At 42.1% G+C, this 15,812-nt stretch overlaps 1 protein-coding gene across 1 annotated transcript in view; it reads right to left on the bottom strand.

Moving 5' to 3' along the window:
• aff2 (AF4/FMR2 family, member 2) overlaps positions 1 to 15,812 on the bottom strand; it is a 239,457-nt gene that overhangs the window by 162,939 nt on the left and 60,706 nt on the right. The window contains 1 exon segment of the mRNA XM_064972655.1: positions 3,831 to 3,875. Within this exon segment, the coding sequence (XP_064828727.1) occupies positions 3,831 to 3,875 (45 nt within the window).

Genomic DNA, 15,812 nt, shown 5'->3' with positions numbered 1-15,812 from the left:
TATGGTGCAAAATAAGTATATGGTCAATAACAAAAGTTTAACTCAATACTTTGTTATATACCCTTTGTTGGCAATGACAGAGGTTAAACGTTTTCTGTAAGTCTTCACAAGGTTTTCACACACTCTTGCTGGTATTTTGGCCCATTCCTACATGCAGATCTCCTCTAGAGCAGTGATGTTTTGGGGCTGTTGCTGGGCAACATGGACTTTCACCTCCCTCCAAAGATTTTCTGTGGGGATGAAATCTGGAAACTGGAGAGGCCATTCCAGGACCTTGAAATGCTTCTTACGAAGCCACTCCTTCGTAGCCCGGGCGGTGTGTTTGGGATCATTGTCATGCTGAAAGACCCAGCCACGTTTCATCTTCAATGCCCTTGCTGATGGAAGGAGGTTTTCACTCAAAATCTCACGATACATGGCCCCATTCATTCTTTCCTTTACACGGATCAGTCGTCCTGGTCTCATTGCAGAAAAACAGCCCCAAAGCATGATGTTTCCACCCCCATGCTTCACAGTATGTATGGTGCTCTTTGGATGCAACTCAGCATTCTTTGTCCTCCAAACACGACGAGTTGAGTTTTTTCGAAAAAGTTATATTTTGGTTTCATCTGACCATATGACATTCTCCCAATCTTCTTCTGGATCATCCAAATGCTCTCTAGCAAACTTCAGATGGGCCTGGACATGTACTGGCTTAAGCAGGGGGACACGTCTGGCACCGCAGGATTTGAGTCCCTGGCGGTGTAGTGTGTTACTGATGGTAGGCTTTGTTACTTTGGTCCCAGCTCTCTGCAGGTCATTCACTAGGTCCATCCGCATGGTTCTGGGATTATTGCTCACCGTTCTTGTGATCATTTTGAGCCCACGGGGTGAGATCTTGAGTGGAGTCCCAGATCGAGGGAGATTATCAGTGGTCTTGTATGTCTTCCATTTCCTAATAATTGTTCCCACAGTTGATTTCTTCAAACCAAGCTGCTTACCTATTGCAGATTCAGTCTTCCCAGCCTGGTGCAGGTCTACAATTTTGTTTCTGGTGTCCTTTGACAGCTCTTTGGTCTTGGCCATAGTGGAGTTTGGAGTGTGACTGTTTGAGGTTGTGGACAGGTGTCTTTTATACTGATAACAAGTTCAAACAGGTGCCATTAATACAGGTAACGAGTGGAGGACTGAGGAGCCTCTTAAAGAAGAAGTTACAGGTCTGTGAGAGCCATAAATCTTGCTTGTTTGTAATTTGCAAATAAATTCATTAGAAATCCTACAATGTGATTTTCGGGATTTTTTTCTTCTAATTTTGTCTGTCATAGTTGAAGTGTACCTATGATGAAAATTACAGGCCTCTCTCATCTTTTTAAGTGGGAGAACTTGCACAATTGGTGGCTGACTAAATACTTTTTTGCCCCACTGTAGACTATAGGCTACGAAGTGCATGCTCGGAGAAGCACAGAGCAACATTATATTTCTAAAATAGCTGCTGGCATGGTGCAATTTCAACTAGGCTGCATTGCACACTGTAATGGATATTCCAACCATGAGCCCCAGCCTGCTCTGCCCTAGCTGATCAAAAACATTTTTATGTGATGCCTAACCAATGGCTTTGCTGTGTAGGCCTCACATTAAGAAAGATCCAAGTTACGTCCATTGTGGTGCTGAAACTGCTTCACTATTCGTCTTTGTGCGAGGTATTGATGGGGGCGGCAGGCAGCCTAGTGGTTAGAGCGTTGGGCCAGTAACCGAAAGGTTAGTGGATTGAATCCCCGAGCTGACAGGGTAAAAATCTGTCGTTCCGCCACTGAACAAGGCAGTTAACCCACTGTTCCTAGGCCGTCATTGTAAAAAATAATTTGGTCTTAAAAATTATAATAATTGAGGTGGTGAAGGTGCCAAACTGCCTGTTCAAGCAGTTGGCACATAGTTTGGACACTGATCTGTACAAGACATGCAACCAGAGGTCTCTTCAAAGTCCCCAGGTCCAGAATAGAGGCTGGGAAATGCAGAGTATTTAATTGATCCATGACTGCATGGAACTCTCTGCCACCCCAGGTAACTCAAACTGGCAATACAAACAATATAAAAGAACACCTTAATGCACAAAGGGGACTGTGAATATACTCAGCCATTTTATATATCTTGTGTTGTAATTTCCACTGTATTAGACCTTCGGAAAGTATTCAGACCGCTTGAAGCACACAGCCAAGACAACGCAGGAGTGGCTTCTGGACAAGTCTCTTAATGTCCTTGAGTGGCCCAGCCAGATCCCGGACTTGAACCTGATCAAATATCTCTGGGAGATATGGGAGAAGAATGGGAGAAACTATGTGCCAAGGTTGTATGCAAGAAGGCTCAAGGCTGTAATCACTGCCAAAGGTGCTTCAACAAAGTACTGAGTAAAGGGTCTGAATACATTATTTGATATTTCAGTTTTAAATTTTTTTTAATGAGCAAATATGGTTAAAAACCTGTTGTCTTTGTCATTATGGGGTACTGTGGGTAGATTGATGTGGAAAACATGCACTGTATATACCTTCCTAATATTGAGTTGCACCCTCCTTTGCCCTCAGAACAACCTACATGTGTCTTGCCCATTCCCCCTCTGAATGACACACATACAGAATCCATGTCTCAACTATCTCAAGGCTTACAAATCCTTGTTTAACCTCCTTCCCTTCATCTACACTAATTGAAGTGGATTTAACAAGTGAAATCAATAAGGGATCTTAGCTTCCACCTGGATTCACCTGGTCAGTCAGTCTATGTCATGGAAAGAGCAGGTGTTCCTAATGTTTTGTGCACTCAGTGTAGATGTCCTAACCTACCTATTTCAGGAAATAAATTAAATGTAGTATTAGCCTTTTATTTAGCTGATGAATGATGGACTATGCATAAGCTTCTAACATATTGCCTCTGTCTCTTGCTCAATACACCTGGCCTCTCTCTTTAAAAAACGCTCCTTAGCTGGAGTCCAAGGACTGAGTTTGGGAAACGTTGTCATAGGCTATATATATAGGATAAAGGCACTATCATTAGGCTTATATTTATGTGCTTTGTATACTTTAAAATGACACTTCCTGGTAGAAAAATTATTTATTCTCGGAATGGAACATTTATAAAATACCGTGAAAATATTAAACCTTACTGTGGCCTGTCACTCTGGGAACTCACCTGTATGTCACTCTTCATCTACACTCTTAGAAAAGAAGGTGCTATGTAGAACCTGAAAGGTAGAACCAGGTAGAACCATTCTGGGTTTAACAAGGAACAAAAACGGATTATCCTATGGGGACAACCGAAGAACTCTTTTGGAACACTTATCCGAAGAGTGTAATTACAGGTCAGAACACATGGAGTGAATCAGCACCTGCTACAAAGGTCAAAGTTCACAGAAAAGGCAGCCTATATGTTTGCATCTAAGAATACAAGAAGGAAATGTACTTTTCAGTTCACATGGACCCAGTGCCCTTTACATTCAAATTCTGTACAGGCTATTATGCACAGAATGGATTTCTAAACAAAAGAGCGCGTCTCGGCATTGAAGAAAGTCTAAGCACTTTTCACACAGCCATTTTAGAGGATCTAAATGTGTGAGCCAGCAACAACCCTTGATGAATTTGATCAGATTCGTATTAGAACACAAGTGCCCATTATAATAGGATCACAGAAGCCTTTCTTTTTTCTCTCTGCCTGGGTGGATAAGTGGCTTTGTGTGCAAACAGCATCTGAGGCGTAACCAGGTGTAATTAACAGTATCTGAGGCGTAACCAGGTGTAATTAACAGTATCTGAGGCATAATCAGGTGTAATTAATGGAGGGCAGGGAAAGGAAGTGAATCTTACCCGTAGAATCTCCTCCACACAGCTGGAGTCACTGGACAGGCCGACCTGCAGACACACAGAAGAAAAAGGCTGTTGTTAGACAGAGCGGAAGAAAAGGCACCAGATAGTTTCAAAGAGAGTAGCCTAAAGGTAGCCAAAATAAATAATGGTAAACTAAAGACCATCTCAACTAATAGATGGTAGTCTAGCGGTTAAGAGTGTTGGGCCAGAATCCGAAAGGTTGCTGGTTCTTATCCCCGAGCTGACTAGGGTGAAACATATGTTGATGTGCTCTTGAGCAAGGCACTTAATCCTAATTTCTCGTGTAAATTGCTCTGGATAAGAGAGTCTGCTAACTGTGTAAACATGTAAAGAATAAAAGAAAGAAGATTACCCCCAGAATATGTGATATATTCAGACAACACTTATTGAGTGGAATTTATTATTTAAGTGCAGAGAGGCTTATCTATTCTAGTCTGAGAGATGACTGCTAGGGGACAGATAGGCCTATCTATTGTAGTCTGAGAGATGACTGCTAGGGGACAGATAGGCCTATCTATTGTAGTCTGAGAGATGACTGCTAGGGGACAGATAGGCATATCTATTCTAGTCTGAGAGATGACTGCTAGGGGACAGATAGGCCTATCTATTCTAGTCTGAGAGATGACTGCTAAGGGACAGATAGGCCTATCTATTCTAGTCTGAGAGATGACTGCTAAGGGACAGATAGGCCTATCTATTCTAGTCTGAGAGATGACTGCTAGGGGACAGATAGGCCTATCTATTCTAGTCTGAGAGATGATGACAGATGCCTATCTATTCTAGTCTGGAGGACAGATAGGCCTATCTATTCTAGTCTGAGAGATGACTGCTAAGGGACAGATAGGCCTATCTATTCTAGTCTGAGAGATGACTGCTAGGGGACAGATAGGCCTATCTATTCTAGTCTAAGAGATGACTAGTCTGAGAGATGACTGATAGGGGACAGATAGGCCTATCTATTGATAGTCTGATGACTCTAAGGGACAGATAGGAGATGACTGCTAGGGGACAGATAGACCTATCTATTCTAGTCTGAGAGATGACTGATAAGGGACAGATAGGCCTAGCTATTCTAGTCTGAGAGATGACTGCTAGGGGACAGATAGGCCTATCTATTGTAGTCTAAGAGATGACTGAGAGATCTGAGAGATGACTGATAAGGGACAGATAGGCCTATCTATAGTCTAGATGACTGAGAGATGACTGTCTAGAGGGACAGATAGGCCTAGCTATTCTAGTCTGAGAGATGACTGCTATTGTAGTCTGAGAGATGAGGGGACAGATAGGCCTAGCTATTCTAGTCTGAGAGATGACTGGCCTATCTATTGTAGTCTGGGGACAGATAGGCCTAGCTATTCTAGTCTGAGAGATGACTGCTAGGGGACAGATATCTATTGTAGTCTGAGAGATGACTAGTCTGAGAGATGACTGCTAGGGGACAGATAGGCCTAGCTATTCTAGTCTGAGAGATGACTGATAGGGGACAGATAGGCCTAGCTATTCTAGTCTGAGAGATGACTGCTAGGGGACAGATAGGCCTAGCTATTCTAGTCTGAGAGATGACTGCTAGGGGACAGATAGGCCTAGCTATTCTAGTCTGAGAGATGACTGCTAGGGGACAGATAGACCTAGCTATTCTAGTCTGAGAGATGACTGATAGGGGACAGATAGGCCTAGCTATTCTAGTCTGAGAGATGACTGCTAGGGGACAGATAGACCTAGCTATTCTAGTCTGAGAGATGACTGCTAGGGGACAGGACAGATGAGAGATGACTGCTAGGGGACAGATAGACCTAGCTATTCTAGTCTGAGAGATGACTGATAGGGGACAGATGACTGTCTGAGAGATGACTGCTAGGGGGACAGATAGGCCTAGCTATTCTAGTCTGAGAGATGACTGATAGGGGACAGATAGGCCTATCTATTCTAGTCTGAGAGATGACTGCTAGGGGACAGATAGGCCTATCTATTCTAGTCTAAGGGACAGATGACTGATAGTCTGGGGACAGATAGGCCTAGCTATTCTAGTCTGAGAGATGACTGCTAGGGGACAGATAGGCCTAGCTATTCTAGTCTGAGAGATGACTGATAGGGGACAGATAGGCCTAGCTATTCTAGTCTGAGAGATGACTGCTAGGGGACAGATAGGCCTAGCTATTCTAGTCTGAGAGATGACTGCTAGGGGACAGATAGGCCTATCTATTCTAGTCTGAGAGATGACTGCTAGGGGACAGATAGGCCTAGCTATTCTAGTCTGAGAGATGACTGATAGGGGACAGATAGGCCTAGCTATTCTAGTCTGAGAGATGACTGCTAGGGGACAGATAGGTCCTAGCTAGCTCTAGTCTGAGAGATGACTGCTAGGGGACAGGGACAGATAGGCCTAGCTAGTCTGAGAGATCTAAGGGACAGATAGGCCTATCTAGAGTCTGAGATGAGGCCTATCTAGTCTGAGAGATGGGACAGATAGGCCTATCTATTGTAGTCTGAGAGATGACTGCTAAGGGACAGATAGGCCTATCTATTGTAGTCTGAGAGATGACTGCTAAGGGACAGATAGGCCTATCTATTGTAGTCTGAGAGATGACTGATTGGGGACAGATAGGCCTATCTATTCTAGTCTGAGAGATGACTGCTAGGGGACAGATAGGCCTAGCTATTCTAGTCTGAGAGATCTGAGAGATGACTGCTATTCTAGGGACAGATAGGCCTATCTATTCTAGTCTGAGAGATGACTGCTAAGGGACGATAGGCCTATCTATTAGTCTGAGAGATGACTGATAGGCTATTCTAGTCTGAGAGATATCTAGGGGACAGATTGTAGTCTGAGAGATGACTGCTAGGGGACAGATAGGCCTATCTATTGTAGTCTGAGAGATGACTGATAGGGGACAGATAGGCCTATCTATTCTAGTCTGAGGGGAGATGACTGTCTGAGAGATGACTGGGACAGATAGGCCTAGCTATTAAGGGACAGATAGACCTAGTCTGAGAGATGACTGCTAAGGGACAGATAGGCCTATCTATTCTAGTCTAAGAGATGACTGTCTGAGAGATGAAGGGACAGATAGGCCTATCTATTAGGGGACAGATAGTCTGAGAGATGACTGATAAGGGACAGATAGCTATTCTAGTCCTATAGGGGACTATTCTAGTCTGAGAGATGACTGCTAGGGGACAGATAGGCCTAGCTATTCTAGTCTGAGAGATGACTGCTAGGGGACAGATAGGCCTAGCTATTCTAGTCTGAGAGATGACTGATAAGGGACAGATAGGCCTATCTATTCTAGTCTGAGAGATGACTGCTAGGGGACAGATAGGCCTATCTATTCTAGTCTGAGAGATGACTGCTAGGGGACAGATAGACCTAGCTATTCTAGTCTGAGAGATGACTGCTAGGGGACAGATAGGCCTATCTATTCTAGTCTAAGAGATGACTGCTAGGGGACAGATAGGCCTAGCTATTCTAGTCTGAGAGATGACTGCTAGGGGACAGATAGACCTAGCTATTCTAGTCTGAGAGATGACTGCTAGGGGACAGATAGACCTAGCTATTCTAGTCTGAGAGATGACTGCTAAGGGACAGATAGGCCTATCTATTGTAGTCTGAGAGATGACTGCTAAGGGACAGATAGGCCTATCTATTGTAGTCTGAGAGATGACTGCTAACGGACAGATAGGCCTATCTATTGTAGTCTGAGAGATGACAGATTGGGGACAGATAGCCTAGTCTATTAGACCTAGCTATTCTAGTCTGAGAGATGACTGCTAGGGGACAGATAGGCCTAGCTATTCTAGTCTGAGAGATCTAAGGGACAGATACTATTCTGTCTAGGGACAGATAGACCTAGCTATTCTAGTCTGAGAGATGACTGCTAGGGGACAGATAGGCCTAGCTATTCTAGTCTAAGAGATGACTGCTAGGGGACAGATAGACCTAGCTATTCTAGTCTGAGAGATGACTGCTAGGGGACAGATAGGCCTAGCTATTCTAGTCTAAGAGATGACAGATTGGGGATGACATCGCTCTTCAATGCTCACAAATGGACTTAGGTAATCAGGCCGTGCCAGCCAGCCAACAGCTATCCCTCTCTCACCCCCTCAGTCCAGACACACAGCAGACTTGGAGCGGACAAGCACTGGCCAAGACAGAGTCAGATAAATCCTAGACCTGGAACGTGCCAAGACTGGGTCAGATAAATCCTAGAACTGGAACGGGCCAGGACTGGATCAGATAAATCCTAGACCTGGAACGGGCTGTGTGTCTGTGTGTGTGTGTGTAGGCTACAGTATGTCCTATAGTTGATCTCTGGGCTGGCTCATTATACCATGCCACCTACAGAGCCACATGGGACCCTGGCTGACTGGCTGGCTCTCACAGTCTGCTCTGCTCTACTATTGACATCAGCTCAACCCGGGTATGACTGGGGGCATGCTGACACTGGAAAGGTCAGTGGGTCTGAGGAGAGGGTTCAGGGTAGTGGGTAGCAGTGAGGAGTGGGGAGAAGAGTGATGGAGAGAGCAGAGTTGGGCTTTATCCACCTCAGGCTGCATGGAGCTGGGTAGCTACACACAGCAGCATCCCCCAGACACTCCCCATGCCATTTGTTGATCTGTCATGTTTTTCCACAGCCCTCCTACTGCCGCTACCCCTCTCTGCCTCTATTTTACACAATGGTGTGATCTGTGTTGAAAAGCTGCTAAGCTACATGCAAAAAAACATCAACAGTAAGAATCTATAGTTGGCAATTATATATTGTGGTTTTATGAATATGCATCTCTGCAAAGTACAAGTTCTATTTCATTCTGAGTATCAAAAAACAATGACAGAAAGCAATTATAACACAAATAACGGCAGAATGCATTGTTTAACTATTACATCAAATAGCTAATTAGTAAAACTAATAATACCATCTATATTTCACTGGTATTCCTCTCAGGTGATATTAGTGCTTGACTGTTTGTGTCTGTGTGTTTATGACTGAGCCACGCTGCACAGTGCCAGTCAATGGCAGACTGAAGGCATCCTAATTCATCCCAGATCCCACAAGAGGAGATGGAGTCTGTAGGAGCTTTGTAAACAAGCCTCACATACAGACATAAACTTCCTGTTAGCTAAACCACCAGTACATAATATCCTGTTCCCATAGTAACCAACAGATGAGCTCTAATCAGAACGTTCTCTACCATTGTCCTCTGTCTAATAGAAGATACAGAGGCACAGCTTATTACAGCCACACCGGGGTTCATATCCCTGTCACCTGTGGTGAACCCCATTTAGAATCCAGGCATGACTCTCGCAGGTTCTCTACGTCTGCTTTCTTCTTCTGCCTCTGGAATGAACACCAAATGTCAACGATATAAAGAGGCATCCCAGTTCAGTGACAAACTGTTTACACCCGCTCTGAGAGGATTGGGCTTGTCGGGATCAAGTCAGATGTGACAGATATCTGGGTTCTTAATGCAGTGTTTATGTCATGGTTTTGATATTGGAGCTAATGGGAGTCGGCTGAGATAAAACAAAGAGCAGCAGTCACAGTGCAGCCGGCTGGCTGACATAAATTGTGGAATTTCAGATAGCATTTGACAAAGGCATTTCCAATGGGTTGAGAAGTGTGTTTACAGCCACATTAAAGCAAGGAGTCACCTTCATTTCTTATATTCCCCCAAGTTATTTTAGAAAACGACTGGAACACAACTATCCAGCTGAGATCTTATTTCATCACTCAGGCAGGGTTCTCTATGTACCTGCCATTCCAGTCAGATTGAATGGGCATTGGGCAAATGATTTCTCTGATATAGGCAAATTTCCCATGGGAATAAAAGCTTTGCAAGATGCCAGTGTTCCAGAATAGCATGGTCCCATGGCCAATGTAAAATACAAATGAGAAATGCTTTCAGATCTAATTCTCTAAAATTCCATGTTAAAAACCATTTGTGTGGACAGAGTATGGACTGTAAAGTGTATGCAGAATTCTGAAATCATGAGGGATGGAAAAACACAGAGGATCCAATAGTGAATATTGAGCAGCTCAGTGTTACAACTGGTGACCACTGACAAGTTTTAATCACACTAAAGCAATTCATTGTGTCTTTTGATGAATTTAACATGCTTCTATTCATGTGAGAAAAAAATGTTCAATTTTATGTGGTATGGCAAACCAGACAAAGTTTAAAAAGTTCATATCATGAACATGAGTTTGGAGGGTTAAACCGATGAAATATTAAAGCATTAAACTTCTCAGGAGTGGTTGTTGAGTCATAATGGCTGTGTTAAGATGGACCTATAAACAGTACTGTTAGGAGGTCTGAAAAAACACAATCAATCAATGGGAAATGTAATTATACTCTTAGGAAAAGTATTTATTCTTAGGGCAATCCCAGTAGAAATGGTACAAATAGAGGTTGCCTCGAAATACAAAAAATAGTATTGCAATGGACTGGGATTTATGGGTTAGTCTGCAGACATCTGAAGGGTGTAATTAAGATTAGAGGGATTGGTTGATTTGATGATGATGTACTTGGAGTCCAGTATAAATATGAAGGGACTATACATGTATGTTGTTTAAAAAAAAATAAATGATTGAAGTAATATTATTTGATAAACTAATCTGTCTGCTAGTTTCATAGATGATGTAAAATGCTTGGTGTTTTTCTCACAGGGAAAGAGCAATGTATTTTAATTGGCAGATGCAGATATCACTAGAAGTGTCCCTAATCTCTCTCCAAGTTCTTTTTTTTGGCACGACACGGGAGAATGGGAAAAAAGAAGAACAAAATGGAGGAAAAAATGTCATTCACCTCGTTCTGCAAGACTGCAGAACGCTTTCAGGGGAAAAGAAGACGTATTCCTTTGAATGATGTGCGGATCCGGGGAATATTGCAGAGGCAATTACTGGGGCAGAAATCAGTTTTCTCTGAAATAGCTGTTGAGAAAAGCGTCTGCACATCAACAACAGATAAGATGTATGTGGCACAAGGCTTTGATGCTCTCTGCAACAGCTCAAATTGTGCTTAAAAAGTGGAAGAGCAGCTCCAGGAACAAATAGGTAGATTTGAACATTAGATGAGAAGCAGCTCACAGAGGGCTTTCTATCTGTCTATCCTTCTGACAATGGACGGATGAACAAACAAGGGGGAAAACATGATAGATGACAGAAAAAACGACAACACAGATAGTCACAGAAAATCACATAGCATAGTCAACACATTCATGGGCTGATATATAGAAACAGATGAATAGATGCACTATGAGATGAATTGTTTTATATTTTTTGTTGTTTTCCATTGCAGGTCTTCACAAAAAACCTAAGCGTGATATGAAACAATCTGAGTATACATCTTCATCGACAACGACACTTTTCTAGTAGGAAAGTTGCACTTTACAGCAGTTACAGTGCCTTCGGAAAGTATTCAGACCCTTTGACTTTTCCCACATTGTCATGTTACAGCCTTATTTTAACATTTATTAAAATGTTGTTGTTTTTTCATCAATCTACACACAATACCTCATAGTGAGAAATCAAAACCGGTTTTTAGACATTTTTGCTACTGACTTTAATTTAAAAAAAATATCACATTTACATACAGCTGAAGTCATAAGTTTACATACACCTTAGAAAAATAAACTTAAACTCGGTTTTTCACAATTCCTTTAATTAGAGTAAAAATTCCCTGTATTTGGTAAATTAGTATTACCACTTTATTTTAAGAATGTGAAATGTCAGAATAATCTTAGAGAGAATGATTTATTTCAGCTTTAATTTCATTCATCACATTCCCAGTGGGTCAGAAGTTTACATACACTCAATTAGTGTAGCATTGGTTTTAAATTGTTTAACTTGGGTCAAACGTTTCAGGTAGCCTTCCACAAGCTTCCCACAATAAATTGGGTGAATTTTGGCCCATTCCTCCTGACAGAGCTGGTGTAACTGAGGCAGGTTCGTAGGCCTCCTTGCTTGCACACACTTTTTCAGTTCTGCCCACAAATTTTCCATGGGATTGAGGTCAGGGCTTTGTGATGGCCACTCCAATACCTTGACTTTGTTGTCCTTAAGCCATTTTACCACAACTTTGGAAGTATGCTTGGGGTCATTGTCCATTTGGAAGACCCATTTGCGACCAAGCTTTAACTTCCTGACTGATGCCTTGAGATGTTGCTTCAATATATCCATATAATTTTCAATCCTCAGGATGCCATTTATTTTGTGAAGTGCACTAGTCCCTCCTGCAGCAAAGCACCCCCAGAACATGATGCTGCCACCCTCGGCTTGCAAGCCTCCCCCTTTTTCCTCCGAACATAATGATGGTCATTATGGCCAAACAGTTCTATTTTTGTTTCATCAGACCAGAGGACATTTCTCCAGAAAGTACGATCTTTGTCCCCATGTGCAGTTGCAAACCGTTTTACTGTGGATATAGACACTTTTGTACATGTTTCCTCCAGAATCTTCACAAGGTCCTTTGCTGTTATTCTGGGATTGATTTGCACTTTTCACACCAAAGTATGTTCATCTCTAGGAGATAGAACGCGTCTCCTTCCTGAGCGGTATGACGGCTGCATGGTCCCATGGTGTTTATACTTGCATACTATTGTTTGTTCAGATGAACATGGTACCTTCAGGTGTTTGGAAAATGCTCCCAAGGATGAACCAGACTTGTGGATGTCTACATTGATTTTCCCATGATGTCAAGCAAAGAGGCACTGAGTTTGAAGGTAGGCATTGAAATACATCCACAGGCACACCTCCAATTCACTGATGATGTCAATTGGCCTATCAGAAACTTCTAAAGCCATTACATAATTTTCTGGAATTTTCCAAGCTGTTTGAAGGGACAGTCAACTTAGTGTATCTAAACTTCTGACCCACTGGAATTGTGATACAGTGAATTATAAGTGAAATAATCTGTCTGTAAACAATAGTTGGAAAAATTACTTGTGTCATGCACAAAGTAGATGTCCTAAACGACTTGCCAAAACTACAGTTTGTTAACAAGAAATGTGTGGGGTAGTTGAAAAACAACTTTAATGACTGCAACCTAAGTGTATGTGGCTTCTGTCTGGCCACTCAACCATAAAAGCCTGATTGGTGAAGTGCTGAGAGATGGTTCTACTTCTGGAAGGTTCTCCCATCTCCACAGAGGAACTCTGGAGCTCTGTCAGAGTGACTATTGGGTTCTTGGTCACCTCCCTGACCAAGGCCCTTCTACCCCGATTGCTTAGTTTGGCTGGGCGGCCAGCTCTAGGAAGAGTCTTGGTGGTTCCAAACTTCTTCCATTTAAAAATGATAGAGGCCACTGTGTTCTTTGGGGACCTTCAATGCTGCAGACATTTTTTGGTACCCTTCCCCAGATCTGTGGCTCGACACAATCTTGCCTCGGAGCTCAACAAACAATTCCTTCGACATCATGGCTTGGTTTTTGCTCTGACAGGCACTGTCAACTGTGGGACCTTACATAGACAGGTGTGTGCCTTTCCAAATTAATGTCCAATCAATTGAATTTACCACATGTGGACTCCAATCAAGTTGTAGAAACATCTCAAGGATGATCAATTGAAATAGGATGCACCTGAGCTCAATTTCGAGTCTCATAGCAAAGGGTCTGAATACTTATGTAAATAAGGTATCTGTTTTAAAAATGTTATACATTTTCTAACCTGTTTTCACTTTGTCATCATGGGGCATGTGTAGATTTCTTATACATTTGTTTTAATCCATTTTAGAATAAGGCTCTTACGTAAAAAATGTAAATAGAAAAAACGTGGAAAAAGTAATATGAGTGTGACCCTTGACCCAGCAGAGATATCTCACAGAGAGACTAGTTGATGAGTGACTCTTGACCCAGCAGTGATATCTCACAGAGAGACTAGTGATATGAGTGACTCTTGACCCAGCAGAGATATCTCACATACTAACAGACATACAGAGGAACATGTACAACAGAATAACTAATGTTTCCCATGTAGACTGAAAAAGTCTTCCAGCAAGCAGGTCTTTGAACTGGCAGATCAACAGAGTGACCTGATTCAGTGATCTCTCTCTTGACAGATTTGACAGCAGCTATTGTGAGGAACACGCTCTAACCACTAGGATACCTGCCACCAGCTACTGTTCAAACAATGAACAAACATCATTGTAGCCTTGTTAGAATCCCCTCAAAGGGTACTTTGTTTAGAAGTAATAACTATGTGATTCAAGGCTATTTTGAAATGGTAAAAACAGCTGTAGCCATGTGTGTTTTTTAAATGATCTAATACGGGACTGAATACATTCAATCAGCAAATCAAACTGGGAAAATGTTGAAGGTTACTCTGGAAAGTACAAGAATATTTGCCAGGGCATATTATTGAGAAATCTGATTATTTTCCATGTGGGAAGCTAAAAGGCTGGCTTGCTTGCTGTTTTTAGCTATCTAGCTAGCAAGAGGCTAGCAGAGTAGCCTACAGTCTACTGGCAGGCAGAGCAATACAATCTCTGCTATCGCCCCCTTTGTGAGTGTTGCTATTTGGGAGTCTACATATCTACAATCTGACTCCACCCAAGTGCACACACACGTGGTAAATGACAGAGTGATATGTTTATAGATCTTAAGAGGTGTCTCATTACTTTCTGAAAGCAGTCTGTTATACAGTAGCATGCATCTAAAGCCTTTAAACATTTCTGAAAGCAGTCTGTTATACAGTAGCATGCATCTAAAACCTTTAAACATTTCTGAAAGCAGTCTGTTATACAGTAGCATGCAGCTAAAACCTTTAAACGTTTCTGAAAGCAGTCTGTTATACAGTAGCATGCAGCTAAAACCTTTAAACGTTTCTGAAAGCAGTCTGTTATACAGTAGCATGCAGCTAAAGCCTTTAAACGTTTCTGAAAGCAGTCTGTTATACAGTAGCATGCAGCTAAAACCTTTAAACGTTTCTGAAAGCAGTCTGTTATACAGTAGCATGCAGCTAAAGCCTTTAAATGTTTCTGAAAGCAGTCTGTTATACAGTAGCATGCAGCTAAAGCCTTTAAACGTTTCTGAAAGCAGTCTGTTATACAGTAGCATGCAGCTAAAGCCTTTAAACATTTCTGAAAGCAGTCTGTTATACAGTAGCATGCAGCTAAAACCTTTAAACGTTTCTGAAAGCAGTCTGTTATACAGTAGCATGCAGCTAAAACCTTTAAACGTTTCTGAAAGCAGTCTGTTATACAGTAGCATGCAGCTAAAACCTTTAAACGTTTCTGAAAGCAGTCTGTTATACAGTAGCATGCAGCTAAAGCCTTTAAACGTTTCTGAAAGCAGTCTGTTATACAGTAGCATGCAGCTAAAACCTTTAAACGTTTCTGAAAGCAGTCTGTTATACAGTAGCATGCAGCTAAAACCTTTAAACGTTTCTGAAAGCAGTCTGTTATACAGTAGCATGCAGCTAAAACCTTTAAACGTTTCTGAAAGCAGTCTGTTATACAGTAGCATGCAGCTAAAGCCTTTAAACGTTTCTGAAAGCAGTCTGTTATACAGTAGCATGCAGCTAAAACCTTTAAACATTTCTGAAAGCAGTCTGTTATACAGTAGCATGCAGCTAAAACCTTTAAACGTTTCTGAAAGCAGTCTGTTATACAGTAGCATGCAGCTAAAACCTTTAAACGTTTCTGAAAGCAGTCTGTTATACAGTAGCATGCAGCTAAAGCCTTTAAATGTTTCTGAAAGCAGTCTGTTATACAGTAGCATGCAGCTAAAGCCTTTAAACGTTTCTGAAAGCAGTCTGTTATACAGTAGCATGCAGCTAAAACCTTTAAACGTTTCTGAAAGCAGTCTGTTATACAGTAGCATGCATCTAAAACCTTTAAATGTTGCCTGTTGCTGTGTTTAGGTACTCTAAAACATCTGATGATGAGAACACAACGATGTTAAATGCTTCACAGGGTCCCTTGCTGTTCTGAAACGTCTGAGAGGTGTCAGTGTGTGCATGCAGGGTATCTA

Source organism: Oncorhynchus masou, chromosome 9, assembly GCF_036934945.1.
Source record: "Oncorhynchus masou masou isolate Uvic2021 chromosome 9, UVic_Omas_1.1, whole genome shotgun sequence".
In the NCBI taxonomy this organism is placed as follows: Eukaryota; Metazoa; Chordata; class Actinopteri; order Salmoniformes; family Salmonidae; genus Oncorhynchus; species Oncorhynchus masou.
This window is presented reverse-complemented; position numbering and strand designations above follow the sequence as displayed.